The 22,755-nt window shown below is 44.1% G+C and overlaps 1 protein-coding gene across 2 annotated transcripts; it reads left to right on the top strand.

Moving 5' to 3' along the window:
• Positions 1 to 2,261: 2,261 nt before the first annotated feature.
• CCT6A (chaperonin containing TCP1 subunit 6A) lies at positions 2,262 to 20,964 on the top strand (the record flags this gene model as incomplete). Of its 2 annotated transcripts, XM_080704453.1 has the most annotated exons (14): positions 2,262 to 2,398; positions 2,810 to 2,873; positions 7,191 to 7,325; positions 10,304 to 10,477; positions 11,653 to 11,756; positions 13,554 to 13,664; positions 13,909 to 14,068; positions 14,433 to 14,515; positions 16,424 to 16,520; positions 16,745 to 16,892; positions 18,392 to 18,525; positions 19,639 to 19,741; positions 20,645 to 20,717; positions 20,892 to 20,964. In XM_080704453.1, 14 exons carry the CDS (start codon positions 2,262 to 2,264, stop codon positions 20,962 to 20,964), a joined length of 1,596 nt encoding a protein of 531 aa, XP_080560579.1. The 2 variants fall into 2 exon arrangements, with proteins under 2 accessions (XP_080560579.1, XP_080560580.1); XM_080704454.1 differs by lacking the exon at positions 7,191 to 7,325.
• Positions 20,965 to 22,755: the final 1,791 nt, after the last annotated feature.

Below are 22,755 nucleotides of genomic sequence, written 5' to 3'. Positions count from 1 at the left end.
AGTGAGGCCCTCTCCAACTCAGTGAGACCCGGTTTCAAAATAAAGAATAAAAAATAGGGCAGGGGGTGTAGCCCGGAGGTCAAATGCCCCTGGGTTCCATCCCCAGACCCGCAAAAAAAAAAATAAAAAATAAAAAATAAAAATAAAAAAAAATAAAGGTAAGTGCTTGTCTCCAGGAAGCTGAAGTAGAGGAAGGACACTTGCATTTTACTGTATGCCCTTTTGAATTAGGAAGTGTGTGTGTGTGTGTGTGTGTGTGTGTGTGTGTGTGTGTGTGTTAGAGGAGATTGAACTCAGGGGCATTCTACCTCTGAGCCACACCTCAGCCCCATTTTATTTTTTATTTTTGAAACAGTCTCACTAAGTTGCTGAAGGCCTCCCTAAGTTGCGGAAGCTGGCGGAACACCTGTGATCCTCTAGTCTCATTTTCCCAAGTACGAGGATTACAGACATAGGCCACCACATCCGCCTCAATTTTCACTATTATTTATTAAAATAAAATACAAAACATTGGCAAATAGGTTGGGATAGAGGTACTGAGTACTAGAAAACTACTACGGAGGTTTCTTAATTATTTATTGTGGTACTGGAAATTGAACCCAGGGGCATTCTACCTTCAAATTATATTCCCACACCTATTTTATTTCTTTTTCTTGCAGTACTGGGGATTGAATCCAGGGGCATTCTACCTCTGAGCTACACCCCAGCGCTATTTTTCATTCTTTAATCTGAAACAGGGTCTCACTGAATTGCAAAGGGCCTAAGTAGCTGAGGCTGTCTGTGAACCATGATCCCTCCTGTCTCAGCCTCCCAAACGCTGGGATTACAAACGCGTGCCACCATGCCCAGCTTCTATTTTATTTCTTTTAGGAAACAAGGTCTCACTAAATTGCTGAGGCTTAAACCGGGCGTGGTGGCGCACGTTTGTAATCCCAGCATTTGGGAGGCTGAGACTGGAGGATCGCGGTTCGCGGACACCCTCAGCTAGTGAGGCCTTTCGAAACTCAGTGAGACCCAGTTTCAAGAATAAAGAAGGGCAGGGGGGTGTAGCTCGGAGGTCAAATGCCCCTGGGTTCCATCCCCAGACCCGCAGAAAAAAAAAAAAATAAATAAATAAATAAATTGCTGAGGCTAGCCGGGGGTGGTGGCGCACGCTTGTAATCCCAGCACTTGGGAGGCCGAGACAAGAGGATCGCGTAGGTTCAAAGCCAGCCTCAGCTACTTAGTGAGGCTCTCAGCAACTTAGTGAGATCCTATTTCCAAATAAAATATAAAATGGGTCTGGGAGTATAGCCCGGAGGTAGAAAGCCTCTGGGTTCCACCAAAAAAAAAAATTGCTGAGGCTGGTTTAGAACCTGTGATCCTCCTATCTCAGATTCCCAAGTGCTGGGATTCCAGGCATATGCCACCACGTTCCCTGGAAATTTAAGTTAAAAAGGGATCCTTTCAAAGTTTGGACACGACTGCTCAATCAAGTTTAGGTTTTCAGATCTGCCTTGGAAGGTCTGAGGTCTCAGCAGCGACCTAAGCCCTACGGATGGACTGATTCTTGGCATCATGGACTGATTCTTGGCATCGCAGCAACCCTGTCACCTCCTAAAGCCATCTGGCACTGGCCACTTTACACCTTTTTCATCTTCCCCGGCATTCAAACACCACTCAGTAATGGGGGAAGGGCCCTTATAGATTCGCTTCTGGGTCCCCACGGTACCCAGGACACCGTCAAGAGCACAGTTTATGGTCGAGAAATCTCAAGTAAAAGGAATAAAAGGGAAGGAAAGCGGGAGCAAAACCCGCGCGCAGGGAGGGAAGAATCCCACTCTGGGCCCTGGGGCCAGACTTCCGGCCTGGAGAGCCGCACGCGGTGGGGTCTCGCCGTGACGCGCCAGCCGCAGCATCCCGGACGCCGGGCCTGCGTCCACGGCTCCCTCAGAGCAGGCCCGCGCCTGCTTGCGGCCCGGAGTCGGTCCCAGGTCCGCAAAACCGAGCCCACGCAGCCAGCGACCCCGGAAGCCCGACGAGCCCAATGGCCGCGGCACGGTCCCACCCCCACGCCAAGAGGCCGCGACGCGGGGGCGGGGCTTCCGCTAGGGAGCCAATGAGAGGGCGCCGATGACGCGCGGACCAATGGCAGCGCCGCGTGGGCACGCTGGGGGCGGGCCCGGCGCGCCAGACTTTTCCAGAAGACCCGGAGCGCTCTTCCCCGCCGCGCTCAGCCGGGTGGGGCGTGCTTGCTCGTCTCTTCCTCTGCCGGGGCAGCAATGGCGGCCGTGAAGACCCTCAACCCCAAGGCCGAGGTGGCCCGAGCGCAGGCGGCGCTGGCGGTCAACATCTCCGCGGCACGCGGGCTGCAGGACGTGCTGAGGACCAACCTGGGGCCTAAGGGCACCATGAAGATGTAAGGCGGGCGGGCCGCTGTGGCCTGGCCACCCCGGGGCCGCGGGCTGCTGTCCCCCGGCCCGCAGCCCCTCTCCCCGGCCTCCTCCCTGGTCGATCTTACTTCCTGCGCAGATCCACTCGGGCCCCGCCATTTCCTGTAGTGTCGGTGCGTTATCCGCGGAGAACAAAGCTGCCCGCGTGCGCGGCTTCCCCGCCCGACCGGGCTCGCAGCCCACGAGCATTCAGCGCATCCCTCCGAAGGGAGGGCGTAGGCTTTGCACCGTTCCCCTTCCGGGGAAGTGATAACCAGCTCCATGGCTCCCCCCGCCCCCACTCGGGATCTGGGAAAAGCCGTTTTGATGGGAGTCTTAATTTGGTTTCTGTTGAAAAAAGTCTCATTCTGATCTAACAGTTTCTGCTCCTTCTATAGGCTTGTTTCTGGAGCTGGAGACATCAAGCTGACTAAGGACGGCAATGTGTTGCTACACGAAATGGTGAGAGTGCTGTGCTAGATCACAAAGGTCTCAAATTTCTCCGTAGTTTATGTGACTTTTAGGAAGATTGCTAATATTTATTTTCAGGATGGGAGAAAATTACATTTATGGAGACCCAATAAGTATTTCAGGTAGTGGAAGGAATAGAAAACAAATGTGATGTTGGCAGTACTGACAGGAGCTGTGGGATGTGACCAGGCTTAAAGTTTGAGTCCTTTGGGGTGTGGTGGCACACTCCTGTAATCCTTATACTTAAGAGTATGAGACTGGAGGATCACAGGTTCAAAGCCAGCCTCAGCAACTTAGTGAGACTGGGAGCAATTTAGCGAGACTGTTTACAAATAAAAAATAAAATAGGGCTGGGGGTGTAGCTGCGAGGTAGGATGCCCCTGGATTCAAACCTCAACACTAACATAATTGGATCCTTGCTCTTTCGGCATTTGCAGTCTGAGGGAAAGGATTGTAATTATTAAACATAGTTGAGAAATTTAAAGGAGGTTGACAGAGTCTGATGGGGAAAATACACTAAAAAGAAAACCAGGCCGGGCAGGGTGGTACACACTTGTAATCCCAGTACTTTTGAGGCCGACACAGGATTGTAGGTTCGCAGTCAGCTTCAGCAATTTAGTGAGACCCTGTTTTAAAATAGTGAAAAATAGGGTTGAAGGTCTAGTTCACAGGTTGAATACCCCTGGGTTCCATCCCCAATACTGCAAAAAAAAAAAAAAAAGAAGATAGTAGCTAATGTGATGGCACACACCTGTAGTCCCAGTATTTGGGAGGTTGAAACTGAAGGATCATAGGATCAAGAATAGCCTCAGCAGTGCCAGGCCGTGGCACACGCTTGTAATCCCCACGCTCGGGAGGCGGAGACAGGAGTTCGAGGCCAGCCACGCTGGCTTAAGAAACCCTGTTTCCAAATAAAAATATAAAAAATAGGTCTGGGAGTGTAGCCCGGAGGTAGAAGGGCTTCCTGGAACCCCAGTACCACCAAAAAAAAAAAGAATAGCCTCAGCAAGTAGTGGGACTCATCAACCTAGCTAGACCCAGTTTAAAATAAAAAATGAGGCCAGGGGCTGGTTTGGAGGTAGACCGTCCCTGGGTTCAGTTCCCAGTACCACCATAAAACAGTAATTTCCCCTGCTGGGACCACATGTGCAGGTCCTAAGTTCTATCACCAGCACCACCAAAAGTATTTATGTGAAATTAAAAAAAAAAAAAAAAAAAAAGCTGGGCATGGTGGCGCACAGTATTTTGTTGTTGTTTTTTTCGGGTCTGGGGATGGAACCCAGAGGCATTTGACCTCCGAGCTACACCCCTTGCCCAATTTTTTTACATTATTCTTTATTTTGAAACAGCTTCTCAGTTGCGGAGGGCCTCACTAAGTAGCTGAGGCTGTCCCAGATGCTGGGACTCGAGGATCGTGGTTCGCAGGCAGCCTTAGCTACTTAGTGAGGCCCTGTTTTCAAAATAAAGAATAAATAAATAAGGGGTATAGCTTGGAGGTCGAATGCCCCTGTGTTTCATTCCCAGCACTGAGGGGGAAAAAAATTTTTTAAGCCAGGCGTGGTGGCACATGCTTGTAATCCCAGCATTCGAGAGGCTGAGACCGGATGATCTCAGTTCTCGGACAGTCTCAGCTACTTAGGCCCTCTGCAACTTAGACCCTTTTTCAAAATAAAGAATAAAAAATAGGACAGGGAGTGTAGCTCAGAGATAGAATGCCCCTGGGTTCCATCCCCAGACCCTCAAAAAAAAAATTTAAAAGTGGGAGCCGGGCGTGGTGGTACATACTTGTAATCTCAGTACTTGGGAGACTGACAGGAGGATCACAGGTTCAAGGATAGCCTCAGCAAATGGTGAGATTCTCATAAACCCAGTGAGACCCTGTTTCAAAATGAAATAGGGCTGGGGATATAGCTTGGAGGTAGAATGCCCCTGGGTTCAATTCCCAGTACCAAAAAAAAAAAAGGGGGAGGAGATGTGGCTCAGTGGTAGAATACCACTGGGTTCATCCCCAGAACTGAAGGAGTGGGGGCAAAAAGTAAGGTGGAAATAAATTTATACAAGGAAAAAAAAATTTTTTTTGAATTGAATTGAACCCAGGACCTTGTGCCATAAGCGCACTGGGCTATATCCCCAGCCCTTTAGGGATATGGATATATATATATATATATATATATATATTTTTTTTTTTTTTTTTTTTTTTTTTTTTTTTGGTGTGGTACTGGGGTGGAACCCAGGGGCTTTTCTACCTCTGGGCTATATTCCCAGACCTATTTTATACTTTATTTGGAAACAGGGTCTCACTAAGTTGCCGAGGCTGGCTTTGAACCTGTGCAACCTCCTGTCTCAGCCTCCCAAGTGCTGAGATTACAAGCATGAGCCACCACGCCTGGCATTTACTTTTTTATTTTGAGACAGAGACTCAGGCTGTCCAGGCTAGCCTCAAACTTTTTCCTTGACCTCCCAAGTAGCTGGGATTACAAGCATGTACTCCAGCTCAAGAAAATGTTTTTGTTTGTTTTTTTTTTTTTTTGTAGGACTGGGGATTGAACTCAGGCAGTCTATCTCTGAGCTATATCCCAGACTTATTATTTATTTATTTATTTATTTATTTATTTATTTATTTGGAGGTCTGGGGATGGAACCCAGGGGCATTTGGCCTCCTAGCTACAGCCCCTGCCCTATTTTTTTATTCTTTATTTTGAAACTGGGTCTTACTAAGTAGGTGAGGCTTTCCACGAACCATGATCCTTAGGTCTCAGCCTCCCGAATGCTGGGATTACAAGCGTGTGCCACCACGTGCGGCTATTTTTTATCCTTTATTTTGAAACCGGGTCTCACTGAGTTGCAGAGGGCCTCACTAAATAGCTGAGGCTGCCCGCAAACCGCAATCTTCCAGTCTCAGCCTCCCAAATGCGTGCGCCACCATGCCCAGCTTAGTATTTTTTAAACAGGGTCTCAGTAGGTTGCAAAGGGCCTTACTAAGTTTTCAATGCTGGGAACCTTTGATCCTCTTGTCTCAGTACCAGGATTACAAGCGCGCGCGAGTTTTTTTTTGTGTGTGTGTGTGTGATATTGAGATTGATTGGGTATTTAACTTGAGCATTCTACCTGAGCTAGATGCTAGTTCTATTTTTTTGCACCACCATGCCCAGCTACACTTTGGTATTTTGCACATCAGTTTATGAAAATCAAAACTTTTTCTTTTATTTCTATTTTTTTTGGGGGGTGGTACTGGGGATGGAACCCTTCTACCTCCAGGGCTATACTCCCAGACCTATTTTATATTTTATTTTGAAACAGGGTCTCTTAAGCCAGTGAGGCTGGCTTCAAACCTGCGCGACCCTCCTGTCTCCGCCTCCGCAGTGCAGGGATTACAAGTGTGCACCACCACGCCTGGCTCAAAACTTTCTTAATAAAAAAATATAGGGAGGGGGGTGTAGCTTGGAGGTAGAATGCCCCTGGGTTGAATCCCCAGTACCGCAAGACAAGACTATTTTCTTGAGCTGGGTGTGGTAGCCCAGACTTGTAATCTCAGTACTTGGGAAGCTGAGATTGGAGGATCACAGGTCTGTGGCCAACTTCAGCAACTTAGTGAGACCCTATTTCAAATAAAGAATAAGCCGTGTGTGTGAGTGGGAGGCTGAGACAGGAGGATGCGGTTCACGAACTGCCTCAGCTACTCAGGACCTCCGCAACTTAGTGAGACCTTGTTCCAAATTAAAGAACAAAATAAAAAAGAAATACAATAGGACTGTGGGTGTAGCTCATAGGTAGAATACCCCTGGATTTCATTCTCAGTACTACAAAAAAAGCAAATCGTGACTCCTGGGGAAGGTTCTAGAGATTGAATTCAGGGTTGTTTAAGTGTGTGTGTGTTTGTGTTTGTGTGTGTGTGTGTGTGTGTGTACACGTACTGGGGATGGAGCTCAGGGGTATTCTACCTTCAGGCTACATTGTCATTTCTGGGTTTTTGTCTGTTTTTTGTTTTTTTCTATTTGGAAACGGTATAGCGAGTTGATGTGAGCCTTGCTAAGTTGCTTGGGCTGGCGTCTAAACTGTAATCATTTTACCTCAGCCTTCTAAGTATTGGGATTATAAGCATGGCCACCATGCCTGACCAGGATTATTTATCTCTGACCCCAGCCCTTTTATTTTGAAACAGGGTCTCACTGCAAATTATGAATTTAATCAAAGTAATAGCAGACAAATACTTGGGCAGTTTAAGTAGATAGTACTTACAGATGCCCGCCCTTCACAGGTTACTTTTGAGATAGGTTTAAGTCATTTAACAATTTTTTCTACCTTCAGCAAATCCAGCACCCGACAGCCTCCTTGATAGCAAAAGTAGCGACAGCGCAGGACGACATAACGGGGGACGGAACAACATCCAACGTCCTCATCATCGGGGAGCTCCTGAAGCAGGCCGACCTCTACATTTCTGAGGTATGTGTCTTCTGTGCCACCATATCGTGTGCAGTAACTGTCTAGTATTTATCCAGAATGGATGTTTTATGGTAGCTGAGGAAGAGGAAGATCAGGAACCTTAAATATGGGAACCTGGGAGCCAGATATGTGGCGCACACTTGTAATCCAGCATTTGGGAGGCTGAGACAGGAGGATTGCTGTTCATGAACAGCCTCTGCGACATAGTGAGGCCCATTGCAACTCAGTGAGACCCAGTATCAAAATAGGGCTAAGGGTGTAGCTTGGAGATAGAATGCTTCTGGGATCCATTGCCAGTACCACAAACAAGAAAAATAGATAGAAGCTGGGCGTAGTGGCGCACTCTTGTAATCCCAGCACTTGGGAGGTTAAGACAGGAGGATCGGGCAGGTTCGAAGCCAGCCTCAACTACTTAGTGAGGCTCTCAGCAACTTAGTGAGAGCCTGTTTCCAAATGAAGTATAAAATAGGTCTGGGAGTATAGCCCAGAAGTAGAAAGCCCCTGGGTTCCACCTCCAGTACCACAAAAAAAGAAAAATATATAGGAACCTGACAATTATTCTGACAATTATTATATAATTATGAAGCCGGGTGTGGTGGTACACGCTTGTCATTCCAGTACTTGGGAAACTGAGACAGGAGGGGCCTCAGCTACTAACGAAGCCTTTCGCAACTTAGTGAGACCCTATTTGAAAATAAAGAATAAGCTGGGTGTGGTGGTGTGCACACTTGTAATCCCAGCGCTTGGGAGGCTGAGATAGGATTGCACAGGTTCGAAGCCAGCCTCATCTTTTTAGGCTCCCAGCAACTTAGTGAGATCCTGTTTACAAATAAAGTATAAAAATAGGTCTGGAAGTATAGCCCAGAGGTAGAAAAGCCCCTGTGTTCCACCCCCAGTATCACACACACACACACACACAAAAAGGAATAAATAATAGGGCTGGGGGTATAGCTTAAAGATAGAATGCCCTGGGTTCAATCCCTAGTATGGAAAAAAATTGATTATGGACAAGTAACTTTAATTGGTGTAGTTTTGTGGGGGGGGTTGTTTGTTTGTTTGTTGTTTTGTGTTTTTGCGGGTTTGGGGATGGAACCCAGGGGCATTCGACCTCCTAGCTACACCCCCTGCCCTATTTTTTATTTTGAAACTGGGTCTCACTGCGTTGCAGAGCTGAGGCTGTCTGCAAACCGTGATCCTTTGGTCTCAGCCTCCCGAATGGGGGCTTTCTACCTTCTGGCTATACACCCAGACCTGTTTTATACTTTATTTGGCTATACACCCAGACCTGTTTTATACTTTATTTGGAAACGGTCTCACTAAGTTGCTGAGAGCCCCACTAAGTAGCTGAGGCTGGCTTCGAACCTGTGCAATTCTCCTGTCTCAGCCTTCCAAGCGTGAGGATTACAAGTGTGTGCCACTGTGCCCGACTTGTTTTTTATGTATGTGTGTATGTATGGTTTTTTTTTTTTTTGTGGTACTGGGGATCCAGGGGCATTTTGCCTCTCAGCTATTTATTTTGAAACAGGCTCTCACTAAGTTGCAAAGGACCTCACTAAGTAGTTGAGGCTGTCCACAAACTGCGATCCTCCTGTCTCAGCCTCCCAAATGTTGGATTACACGGATGCATCACGATGCCCAGTTGTATTTATTTTTTGTGGTACTGAGGATGGAACCCAGGGGCTTTCTACCCCTGGTTACACTCCCAGACCTATTTTATAATGTGTTTTTATTTATTTAATCAATCTTTTTTGTGGTAATGGGGATGAAACCTATGGGCATTCTACCTCTGAGCTATATCCCCAGCCCTTTTGTGTTTGGGTGTGGGTGTGGTATGGGAGATGGAACCCAGGGGGCTTTGTACCTCTGGGCTACATCCCCAGCCCTATTTTATAATTTATTTAGAAACAGGGTCTCACTAAGTTGCTGAGAGCCTCATTAAGTATCTGAGGCTGGCTTCGAACCTGTGTTATCCTCGTGTCTCAGCCTCTCAAGTGCAGGGATTACAAGCATGTGCCACCACACCCGGCCCAGACCTATTTTATATTTTACTTGGAAACAGGGTCTCACTAAGTTGCTGAGAGCCTCACTAAGTAGCTGGGGCTGGCTTCGAACCTGTGCGATCCTCCTGTCTCAGCCTCCCAAGTACTGGGATTTTAAGTGTATGCCACCATATCTGGCTGGAATAAAATTTTGGCAAGTTGCTTTTCATTTATGATTTGTATATTCTCTATAACATCGATAATTAATAATTAATTTGAATCTGGAGATTCAGATTAGCTGTTATTTACAAGGGAAAAGTCAACTAAATATTGATATTAGAGTCATGATTCTACAACTTTTTAGCGCTGAATAGTTCCAAGACAAAGCTCAGTGAATGCTAATCCACCATCAGAATTTCCTGGAAAGAGTGAAAGCAGGTGCTTAATCTTCACTTGTTTTTATTGCTAAATGTTGCGAATGGTGTGAATGAATTTCAGGTTATTTGTAGAAAAGTTATTCCTGCTAGCGGGGCGTGGTGAAGCATGTGTGTAGGTACTCCGTAGGCCAGGGCAGGAGGATTGCAAGTTCATGGACAGCCTGGGCAACTTAAGGAGACCCTATCCTGAAATAAGAAAGGGCTGGGGAGATAGCTCAGTGGTAGAGCACTTCAAGTTTTTAGGACCTATTTTTGGGATTTGGGTTTTGGTATTATTTCTGGTGGTTTGCACAGTGAACACCCAAGTGTGCTTTATAGTTCCCTTGGCCTTCACTCTGTGCTAGAGTAACGTCTGTTCTTTTCCTCTGCATTAAAAGGAATATTTTATCCTTTTCAATGTATTCAGAAAGTCAGTACATTATATTAACCTTAATAGTATTAAAAGGTTATGCATGATCTCAGATAACACTTAAAAAAAATTACCCGAACTTCCCTGAAATATAGTTGCATCAAATTGAAAATAAATGTGTTACTTCTGGTTTTGTAATTGTGTTTGTTATAGGGTCTTCATCCCAGAATAATCACTGAAGGTTTTGAAGCTGCAAAGGAAAAGGCACTTGAGTTTTTGGAACAAATCAAAGTAAGCAGAGAGATGGACAGGGAAACGCTTATAGATGTGGCCAGAACATCTCTACGTACTAAAGTTCATGCTGAACTTGCAGATGTCTTAACAGAGGTGCGTATTAAATTTTGTGTGTGTGCACGCTATAATACACCAGGAAGAGAGCCAGAAATGCCAGTTTTCTGGCAATTCCAATTAGAGGGTGCTATCTGAAATCTTCACACACTGTGAAATAAGCAGGTTCATTTATGTGCTAGGCAATGATACCTAATCTCTCACTAAAGGATAAAATGCGAAAAATCAAGTAATAATTTATCTCATCAGGTTATAAAAGTATAATTGGGCTTTGCTTATTCTTTGGGCAACTATAAATTGTGATTTTAAGAATATAAATGAGCCTGGTGTGTTTACATGTGCCTGTAATTCCAAAACTTCAGAGACTGAGACAGGAGAATCACAGGTTCGAGGCCAGTCTCAGCAACTTAGCAGAGCCTATCTCAGAATAAAAAAATTTAGGCTGAAAAGAGACAGCTTCAGCAACATATCAAGACCTGTTTTGAAACAAAAATTAAAATTAAAAAGGTCTCAAGGTCGCTTTCATGGTAGAAAGTGCTTCTGATCCTAGTACTTGGGAAGCTGAGGGGTGTAAGGACAGTCTGCTTTTTCACATTTGATTCTAAGGTTCACTGAGAAGACTGATTCAAATACTTCTTGAAATAAGCCAATTGGTGTGAAAAATTTTCAATATAGTCTCAGTTCAGTGTTTTAATTCTGAACAATGTAGCAAGGCTTTCAGCAGCCTAGAGAGACCCTGTTTCAAACCAAAAGATAAAATAGGTTTGGAGGTGTGGTTCAGAGGTAGAACTCCGCTGGGTTCAACACCTAGTAAACCTCCCCCCCCCACACACACACACACACACGTCTAGGGGTAGAATGTCCCCAGATTCAATCCCCATTATAAAAATGAAGTAAGCTAGGAGAGTGGTGTGCACTTGTAATCCCAGTATTTGGGAGACCTAGACCGGAGGATCACAGGTTTAAGGACAGCCTCAGCTACTTAGTGAGGCCCTCTGCAACTTATACCTTGTTTCAAAATAATGAGTAAAAAATAGGGCTAAGGGTGTAGCTTGGAGGTAGAATGCCCCTGGGTTCAATCCCAGTACCACACACACAAAAAAAAAAAGCTAAAAAATTAAAGTACTAGAGTTACAGATCAGGTAAAATTCCTCTGGGTTCACTGTCTGGTACTGTAATTAAGTAAATGAACTGTCTTTAAACCCCTTTTGTAGGCTGTAGTGGACTCCATTTTGGCCATTAAGAAAAAAGATGAACCTATTGACTTGTTCATGGTTGAGATCATGGAGATGAAACACAAATCTGAAACAGATACAAGGTAGGTGATAAATGCTAGGTAGTGTATCTTTTTTTTACCTGTAGACTGAACCTTGTGCGTGCTAAGCAGGTGCTTTACTGCTTAGTGCACCCCATTCCTAAAAGACTTAATAAAATGGATTTCGAATTTGTAGATATTTCATACAAATATGTTTAGTAGATTTATTTATTGGATAAATTGTTGGGTATTAGATTTTCTCTTAGTAATATTTTCTCTTGAAAGAGACTAAAAGTGAACTACATCAGTAATTTGGCATCTGTTAAAATGTTTTGGGTGGGCTGGGCGTGGTGGCGCATGCTTGTAATCCCAGCATTTGGGAGGCTGAGACAGGAGGATCACGGTTCGTGGACAGCCTCAGCTACTTAGTGAGGCCCTTTGCAACTCAGTGAGACCTGGTTTCAAAATAAAAAGAATAAAAAATACGGCAGGGGGTTTAGCTCAGAGGTCAAATGCTCCTGGGTTTCATCCCCAGAACTGCAAAAAATTAAATAATAAAATAAAAATAAAAAAAAAGACTAAAAAATAGAGCTGGGGGTGTAGCTTGGAGGTAGAATGCCCCTGGATTCCCTCTGTAGTAGCACACACACAAAAATGTTTTGGGTGCAAAGCAAAATGAGATTGTTGGGGAATTTTAAATGTCTTTTCAAAAACCTAGTTTGAAGCCGGTCATAGTGAGGAATGCTTGCAATCCTAGTTCTTGAAATAAAGAATAAAAATCTGGCGGAGGGTATAGTTTGAAGGTAGAATTCCCCTGGGTTCCATCCCTAGTACCGTGAAAAAAAAAGTCATGCTGAGGGTATAACTTGGAGGTTAGAATGCCTCTGGGGTCAATCCCCAGTACCAACAACAAAGAAAAACACCCTAATTTGCAAGTGTGCGCCACTATACCTGACTTGAAAGCCTTGAAAACTTTCTTTTTTTCTTTTTTTCTTTTTTTTTTCTTTTTTTAGTGCTGGGGATTGAACCCGGGATAATCCTGCCTGCGAGCTATACCTCCAGCCCAATTTATTATTCTTTATTTTGAAACAGGGTCTCACTAAATTGCGGATCGCCTCACTAAGTAGCTGAGGCTGCCTGCAAACCCAGAATCTTGTTTCAGCCCCCCACGTACTGGGATTACAAGTGTGTCCCACCATGCCTGGCTTGAAAACATTTTTTAAAGATGATGATCAGCCAGGTTTGGTGACCCACATTTGTAATCCAAGTACTTGGGAGGCTGAGACAGGAGGATTGCACAGGTTTGAAGCCAGCCTCAGCTACTTAGTGAGACCCTTTGGGAGTATATCCCGGAGGTAGAAAAGCCCCTGGGTTCCACCCCCAGTATCCCCCCCCCCACAAAATAGATAGATAGATGATAATCTCAGCTGATAGCCTGCCATTTGAGACTGACTGCATAATTTTCCCTTTTTTCTTTTTCTTTTTTGTGGGTCTGGGGATGGAATCCAGGGGCATTCAACCTCTGAGCTACACTCCCTGCCCTATTTTTTATTCTTTATTTTGAAACAGGGTTTCACTAAGTAGCTGAGGTGGTTTGTGAACCACGATCCTCCTGTCTCAGTCTCCAGGATGTTGGTATTACAAGCTTGCATTATTTTGTTTGAACAGCCTGTCTTCTGGAATGCTGCTTTTTACATTTGATTCTCGGGTTCACTGAAAAGATTTGTTCAAATACTTCATGAAATAAAGCCAATTGGTGTGAAATTTTTCAATAAAGTCTCAGTTTGTTTTTCAATTCTACTAGTGTTATGTTAGAGTCCCATGTGGAAATCAGTAACTATACATTTTGTGTTTTAACAGCTTAATCAGAGGGCTTGTTTTGGACCATGGTGCACGACATCCAGATATGAAGAAAAGAGTAGAGAATGCATACATTCTGACGTGCAATGTGTCGTTAGAGTATGAGAAAACGTGAGTGTGTGGTCCCCTTGCGATGCAGTGGGGGGCTTGGTATTCTGGAGCAAGTCGCTGCTTCTTGAGACTGTTGCCCACTGTGAGGACAGTGGTACCTCAGTTTGAGAGACTGGGATCCTCTGGAGACATACATGGGCCAGGATTGGAATTCAGCAGCTTATAAAGAGTGGTTCAGTTGTTCAGGCTGCTCTCTCATACCCAGAAATAAACACTGTCGCCCTTTCTGCCATTTTTATTTTAGAGAAGTGAATTCTGGCTTTTTTTACAAGAGTGCAGAAGAGAGAGAGAAACTAGTAAGAGCTGAAAGAAAATTCATTGAAGATAGAGTTAAAAAAATAATAGAACTGAAAAAGAAAGTCTGTGGTGATTCAGATAAAGGATTTGTTGTTATTAATCAAAAGGTAAGGATGAAGATTATATGGAATACTCTTAATCTTTTCATTACTTATTTATTTTTGCAATACTGGAGATGGAACCCAGGGGCATTCTACCTCCGAGCTACCCCCCCCCCCCTTTATGGGTCTGGGGAATGGAACCCAGGGGCATTTGACCTCCAAGGTACACTCTCTGGCCTATTTTTTATTTTGAAACAGGGTCTCACTAAGTTGTGGGGGGCCTAAGTAGCTGAAGCCATCTGCAAACCCAAAGCCTCCTGAATGAATGCTGGGCTTATAAGTTTGTGCCACCACGCCCATCTTAATTTTTCTTTGTCTTTTTCTTTTTTTTTAGATGAAAGACACAAACTTACTTTTATTTCTGTTATAGGGAATTGACCCCTTTTCCCTGGATGCTCTTGCAAAAGAAGGCATAGTAGCTCTGCGCAGAGCTAAAAGGAGAAATATGGAGAGGTATGTGCAGGTTGTGTATGCAATATGAATTTTACATTTTTTTCTTCCCTCAGCACTGGGGATGGAACCCAGGGGCATTCTACATTCTACCTCTGAGCTCACCTCTAGTTCTATTTTTTCATTCTTTATTTCGAAACAGGGTCTCACTGCGTTGCAAAGGGCCTCACTACCTACCTGAGGCTGTCCGCGAACCGCATCATCCTCACAAATGCTGAAATTACGTGCTTGTGCCACCATGCCCGGCTTTGAATTTTACTTTAATAGGACTAGAGGTATAGCTCAAAGGTAGACTGCCTCTGGATTCAATCCCCAGATTACAAACGAAGTGAATTGGTATTCTTTCCGCATACCCACACTTTCCCCAAGCGCAGAGTTTGAGCTGTATCCATAGCCCTTTTAATTTTTTTCCCCCAGTACTAGGGATAGAACCTAGGGGCATTCTACCTCTGAGCTACACCCCCAGCCCTATTTTTTATTCTTTATTTTGAAACAGGGTTTCACTGAATTGCAAAGGGCCTCACTAAGTAGCCAAGGCTGTCTGTGAAATGGGATCCTCCTGTTTCAACCTCCCAAATGCTGGGTTAAATTTTATTTAGTTTGTTTTTTCTGGTACTGGGAATTGAACCCAGAGGTATTTTACCTTTGAGCTACAACCCCAGACTGATTTTTTTTTTTTTTTATTAGGAAGCAGTGTCTTGCTAGGTTGCTGAGAGCCTAAATTGCTGAGGCTGGTCTCAAGATTGTGATTCACCTGTCTTGGCCTTTCAAATACTGGGATTATAGGTGTGAGCACCACGCCTGGCTTATCTTTTATTTTGAAACAGTCTCACTAAGTAGTTGAAGCAAGCCATGAACCTGCGTTCCTCCTACCTCAGCCTTCCAGGTACTGGGATTACAAGCATGTACCACCATGTCTGACTTCCAGTGATCTTTCTGTCTCAGCTTATTTTTTATTTTAAAACAGGATCTCACTAAGTTGCTGAGGCTGGCCTTGAACCTGTGATCCTCTTTTCTCAGCCTTCCAAGTTATTGAGGTTACAGGTGTGTGCTACCACTCCTGGCTGTTTCTTCATCTATTTTTTGTGATACTGGGGATGAAACCCAAGGGCATACTACCTCCGAGCTTCACCACCAGCCGCGATCCTCTGGTCTCATCCTCCTGAATACTGGGATTACAAGCGTGCGCCACCACAGCCAGCTGGGATGGTGGTTTGAATAGAGGGATAAGAGAAAAGACCAAGCTGGGCACAGTGGTAAATGCATGTAATTCCAGTACTTGGGAGGCTAAGTTGGGGAATCACAGGTCTGCAGTCAGCCTCAGCAATTTAGTGAGTCCTTGTTTTAAATAAGTTAGGGCTGGAAATGTAGCTCAGAAGTGAAATCCCCCTGGGAATCCCCAGTACACCCCCATCGCCCCCCCATGACAAAAGATAATGAGTAGAAAGGCTTCAGTTGAAATACACTTTAGCATATAATTTCAGCACTGCAAGTGTTTTCACACACTTGTAATCCTACTACTTGGGCTGAGAAAGGAGGATCACACGTTGGGGGAGGGCCTCATCAAAATAGATTAAGCAACCTGTCAAGATCCTGTTTAAAGATAAAAAATAGCCAGGTATGGTGGTGCACGCTTTTATTCCCAGCATTTGAGAGGCTGAGACAGGGGGATCCGGAATTTGGCCAGCCTCAGCTACTACTTAGGCCCTTTGCAATTCAGTGAGACCCTGTTTCAAAATAAGAATAAAAAATAGAGCTAGAGTGTAGCTTGGATGCAGAATGCCTCTGGGTTCAATGCCCAGTGCCACACACAAAAATATATATGTATAATTTCAGTGTGTACTTGTGTAAATTTTCTTGGAACCCAACTGCTGACGTTGCTAACCGCTTCCTTAAAATACTCTGTTTCAGGCTGACTCTTGCTTGTGGTGGGATAGCTGTCAATTCTTTGGAGGACCTAAGTCCTGATTGTTTGGGATATGCAGGACTTGTCTATGAGTATACCTTGGTAAGTTTTGTTTGTTTTTGCCTTTTGCTCATGACTTCGTCAGTAGAAAAAATTCAGTCTTAGAATAAGATTTTTCCTTGTTATGGGGAGGAAATTACCTATTTTTATAGTGATTTTTTTAAACTAAAATTTGTATTAATATCATCAGTGTGGTCCTCTATTATATGCTATTATTTCCTTCTCCCCCTCCTTACTCTGTTCTCTTAAATCTCTTCTATACTTAGGGAGAAGAAAAGTTTACCTTTATTGAGAAATGTAATAATCCCCGTTCTGTCACTTTATTGGTCAAAGGACCAAATAAGCACACACTCATGCAAATCAAAGATGCAATAAGAGATGGCTTGAGGGCGGTCAAGAATGCTATCGACGATGGTAAGGTTCTTGTTATATTTAAATTGTATGTAAGGCATGGCTGAATACTGTGTTCTTTTATCAATAGTTTACACAGCCAGACACCATGCAAAATCAAAGTCTTCCTTTTAAAATAACTGATGGTATGCTAATTTTCTCATAGTATATCATCTTTAAAAAGTGAATACAAGTAAATGAACTAGTAATAAGAGCTCACAAGAACTGCCAAGTGAACCATTTTAAGTTTTGCCATGTGATATGTTGCTCATATTGTGGCTTTCATGTGCAGTTCTTTGGGGTGGACCTCGGCACTAGAATGCTTGCTTAGCGTGTCAAGTCCTGGGTTTAACCCTCAGCACTACAAAACAAAAATGAAATAGCAAACCGGGCATGATGGCGCACGCTTGTAATCAGAACATTCAGGAGGCTGAGACCAGAGGATCACGGTTTGTGGACTGACTCAGCTATTTAGTGAGGCCCTCTGTAACTCAGACCCTGTTTCAAAATAAAGAATAAAAAACAGGGAAGGGGTTGTAGCTCGGAGGTTGAATGCCCCTGAGTTCCATCCCCAGACCCGGGGGGGAAAAAAGAAATCGCACCATGCATGTGTGGTGGCACACGCTTGTAATCCCAGTACTTGGGAGGCTGAGACAGGAGAATTCTAGTTCACAGCCAGCCTCAGCTACTTAGGCCCTCTACAACTTAGACCCTGTTTCTTTTTTTTTTTTTTTTTTTTTGGGTGGTACTGGGGTTCCTGGAAGCCCTTCTTCCTCCAGGCTACACTCCCAGACCTATTTTATATATTTTTTGAAACAGGGTCTCTTACGCCAGCACGGCTGGCTTCGAACCTGCGCGATCCTCCTGTCTCCGCCTCCCAAGCGCGGGGATTACAAGCGTGCGCCACCACGCCCGGCTGACCCTGTTTCAAAATACAGAATGAAAACAGGACTGGGGATGTATCTCGGACGTAGAATGCCCCAGGTTCCATCCTCAGTGCTGGGGGGAGGGGGGATACCGTGTTTGTTTGATTTATGTATTTATTTATTGTATGCAGGTGGGGGGACTGGGCAGTATAGTCCTTATTTATTGATTGTGCTAGGAATTAAACCCAGAGTAATTCTACCTCTGAGCTATACCCTCAACCTCTTTTTTTTTTTTTTTTTTTTTTTTTTTTAAAGGTACTGGGAATTGAACTCAGGCATTCTACCTCTGAGCTACCCCAGTCCTATTTTTCTTTATTTTGAAACAAGGTCTCACTAATTTGCAGAAGGCCTCCCTAAGTAGCTGAGGCTGGCCACAAACCTGCAGTCCTCTTGTACCAGCCTCTCAAGTACAGGGATTATTTTGAAACAGTATCTTGTTAAATTGCTGAGTCTGGCCTCTGAACTTGTCCTCCTAACAAAACAATTGTGAATTCATAAGACAGCTTTTCACATATGTGCTTTTAATTTCTATTTTTTCCCCCTTACCATTGGTTCTGCATATTTATTCTTAGCCTTTTTTTCCTCCTCCACCCACAGGCTGCGTGGTTCCAGGTGCTGGTGCAGTAGAAGTGGCGATGGCAGAGGCCCTGACTAAATACAAGCGCAGCATCAAGGGCAGGGCGCAGCTTGGGGTCCAGGCATTCGCTGATGCGTTGCTCATCATTCCCAAGGTGTGAATTCTTTCAGTTTTCTAAGTTTTATCAAAATGATTGTATGATAAGCCTTTTTGATAATGTGAGGTTTTTTATAATGTAGATTTTGGATAAGCAGTTTGATTTTCTAGAGTATCCTGTCACCTTGCAGTATGAAAGAGATGCTGGAGTAAAAACTTATTATTTGTTCATTAATTAATTTTTATGGTACTGGGCCCAGATTGAACCCAGACATTCTACCTCTGAGCTACCCCCCTAGCAATTCAGCAAGACCCTGTTTCAAAAAAAAAGCTGGGCGGTGTGGTGGTACGCACTTATAATCCCATCGTTTAGGAGGCTGAGACAGGAGGATCGTACAGGTTTAAGGCCAGCCTCGGCTACTTGAGGCTCTCAGCAACTTAGACCCTGTTTCCAAAAAGTATTTTTAAAAAAAGGCCTGGGAGTGTATTCTGGAGGTAGAATGCTCTTGGGTTCAATCCCCAATAAATACCACATAAATAATAAAAAAAAAAAAAAAAACTGGCCTGGCATGGTGGTACATGTTTGTAATCCTAGTATTTTTGGGAGGCTGATAGGAGGATCTCAGTTTGCCGACAGCCTCAGCTACTTAGAGGCCTTTTGCAACTCAGTGAGACCCTGTTATTATTTATTTATTTATTTAAATTTTTTGTGTGTGTGGTACTGGGAGTGGAACCCAGAGGCTTTCTACCTCCGGGCTATACTCCCAGACCTTTTTTATATTTTATTTGGAAACAGGGTCTAAGTTGCTGAAAGCCTCACTAAGTTAGCTGAGGCTGGCTTTGAACCCGTGCGATCCTCCTATCTCAGTCTCCCAAGCACGGGGATTACAAGCGTGCGCCACCACGCCCAGCTGAGACCCTGTTTTAAAATAAAGAATAAAAAAGAGGGCTGGAGGTATAGCTTGGAGGTAGAATGCCCCTGGGTTCCATCCCCAGTACCAGATGAAAAAACAAAACAAAAAAAGATGTGAGAGCTGGGTATGGTGCACGTTTATAATCCCACTCCCGGCCTTGAATTTTTTTTTTTTTTAATTGAGACTGTTTATTAATTGTAGATTTTACTCTCACTGTATAGTTCTGTCTTTTCAGTAATTAAATTTATTTACTTTAGGTTCTTGCTCAGAACTCTGGTTTTGACCTTCAGGAAACATTAGTTAAAATTCAAGCAGAGCATTCAGAATCCGGTCAGCTTGTGGGTGTGGACTTGAACACTGGTAAGAGAATATACCTGTTTATAGGGGGACTAGGTCATATTTTTATTTTTTATTGGTGCATTGTATTCATACATCATAATGGGATAAAAAAAACTTGTGTAGACATACATGCACACATCACCCAGTTAGGTCCTACCCAGTCCCCCCCCCTATTCCCTCCCTCCCATCCTTGGCTTAATGGATAGGGACTGGGTAATATTAAGCTAGGAAAGTTAGAAAAGGAGGACAGAGAATCATGGTGAGTACTTTGTAGTTTGGTACCAGTACTGTCGGGGAACAATGGCTTCTAAGTTGGGATGAAATATAAAAATAGAGTGAGATGAGGCTCAGTGTATGTGCTGCTGGAATTCTAGTACTTGGGAGGGTGAGACAGGAGGTTTGCGGGTTCATGGCCAGCCTCAGCAAGTAGTGATACTCTCATAAACCTAGTGAGATCCTGTTTCAAAATAAAAATAAAACTGGAGTGGGAGTGGAGCTCAGAAGTAGAATGCCCTTGCGTTCAATCCTCAGTACCATAAAAAATTGGGCTGGGGTTATATCTTGGAGGTAGAATGGCCCTGGGTTCAATCCCTAGTGCCAAAAAAAAAAAATTAATAGAACGAGGTCTAGGGATATAGCTGAATGGTAGAGTGCTTGCCTAGTGTGTGTGAGGCTCTAAGTTCGATCCCAGCACCACAGAAATGAGTAAAAATGCCTGTAATCCCAGTACTTGGGAGGATTGCAAGCTCGAGGACAGCCTCAGCAACCTAGCAAGACCCAGTTTCAAAACAAAAACGGCTGGGGGTATAGCTCAGAGGCAGAATGCCTCTGGTTTAATCCCAGGTACCACGTAAACAGCATTCCCTGTTTTAGACAACACCTGGTGTTAGACCTGCACTTGAAGAAGACTTGATTACCTTTCAGGTGAGCCAATGGTAGCAGCAGAAGTAGGTGTATGGGATAACTACTGTGTGAAGAAACAGCTTCTTCATTCCTGGTAAGTTTGGGACAATCAAAAGTAAAAAGCTTCTAATTAACTATCAGCCTAGGGATGGTAAACACCTGCTTGGAGGGGGAAGGGGAAGTTGATTGGGTAGAGTGTGTGCAGTTGAGTTGGCAAATGGAGTGGAATAGGGTGCATATCTGAGCCATCTGGTTTTTCCCCTCACAGCACTGTGATTGCCACCAACATTCTCCTGGTTGATGAGATTATGCGAGCTGGAATGTCTTCTCTTAAAGGTTGAAAACTTCCCTGTGTCATCGGAATCTTGGAGACTACAGAATAATCCTGAACAATATTGCTGTGGAATCTTTGTCCGAGCTTCAAATAACTTTTCAAAGGAATTTTCTCATATGACAAAAGAATACTTGGCCACTATTCAAATTATGATGTGAAATAATTCCGGCATTTTTTAAATAGCACTGAGTGTATACACAAAACAGGTCCTTTTCACCCAGAAACTGGATGTCTTGTTTAGCTGCAAAGACACCACAGATTTGTTGGTGATATTGGATTAACATCTTGTTTATTAAATATTCCTTGAAAAATAAATGCTAATGGCTTAATTTTTTTTATGTTGTACTGAGATGGAACCCGTGGGCATTCCATCTCTGGCATGGCCACCTCGGCTGGCCATGGCATAATAATTTGGTGTTTTGTTTTGGTGGTACTGGTGATTGAACCCCAGGGGCATTCTACCTCTGAGCTACATACACCCCCCAGCCCAATTTTTCATTCTTTATTCTGAAACCAGGTCCCGCTGAGTTGCAAAGGGCCTCACTAAGTAGCTGAGGCCGGCTACAAACTTGGATTTTCCTGTCTGAACCTCCCAAGTACTGGGATTACAAGCATGTGTCACCATGCCCAGTTTAGAAACTGTTAATTTGAAAATATACCAATAGCCAGGCGTGGTGGCGCACACTTGTAATCCCTGCGCTTGGGAGGCTGAGACAGGAGGATCACACAGGTTCGAAGCCAGCCTCAGCAACTTAGTGAGGCTCTCAGCAACTTAGTGAGACCCTGTTTCCAAATAAAGTATAAATAGGTCTGGGAGTATAGCCCAGAGGTAGAAAAGCTCCTGAGTTCCACCCCCAGTACCACACACAAAAAAAAGGGCTGAGGAGTAGCTCAGAGGCAGGATACCTGAGAGTAGAATGCCCGAGTTCAACCCCCACTACCACAAAAAATAAACAGTTCCCAATTAAAAGTTTTATGCTTGTGCTGCTGTGGTGGTGCACGCTTGTAATCCCCGCGCTTAGGAGGTGGAGACAGAATCACACAGGTTCGAAGCCAGCGTGATTAAGACCCTGTTTCCAAATAAAAAGTATAAAAAATAGGCCTGGGAGTATAGTCCAGAGGTAGACGGGTTTCCAGGAACTCCAGTGCCACCAAAAAAAAAAAAAATTTTTTTTTTCAGGTCTAGGGATGTAACCCAGGGGCATTTAGTGAAGAGAAAAATTCCATGGATTAGATTTTTCAAGCCCATGAACTTTGATTTTGTAAACCATCTCAATCCCCCTTTTCTCATCCAGATTACTGTTCTGTTTCTGTTAAATTGGTTTTGTATAGTTGATAAGTCGTTGATGGTAAAATGTGTTACAGGATTTGTGTATTGGCTTAGTCTGTCCTACAGTGAGTGCAATAAAAGCTAATTTGAAATCTTTTTTTTTTTTTGCCGGTCTGGGGATTGAACCCAGGGGCATTCGACCTCTGAGCTACATCCCCTGCCCTATTTTTTATTCTTTATTTTGAAACAGGATCCCCGAGTTGCAGAGCCTAAGTAGCTGAGTCTATCCGTGAACTGCGGTCCTCTAGTCTCAGCCTCCTGAATGCTGGGATTACATACAAGTGTGTGCCCACGCCTGGCTAATTTGAAATCTTTCTGTTGTCTTGCAATGGTTTGCTATACTAAAGCCATCTGAACATAAAAGGATGAAGTAGCCAGGCGTGGCACACCTGTAATCTCAATAAAAGGCTGAGTGTTGTGGGGCATGGTGGCACATGCTTGTAATCCCAGCATTTTGGAGGCTGAGAC

This window comes from Muscardinus avellanarius, assembly GCF_963383645.1.
Source record: "Muscardinus avellanarius genome assembly, chromosome: 10".
In the NCBI taxonomy this organism is placed as follows: domain Eukaryota; kingdom Metazoa; phylum Chordata; class Mammalia; order Rodentia; family Gliridae; genus Muscardinus; species Muscardinus avellanarius.
This window is presented reverse-complemented; position numbering and strand designations above follow the sequence as displayed.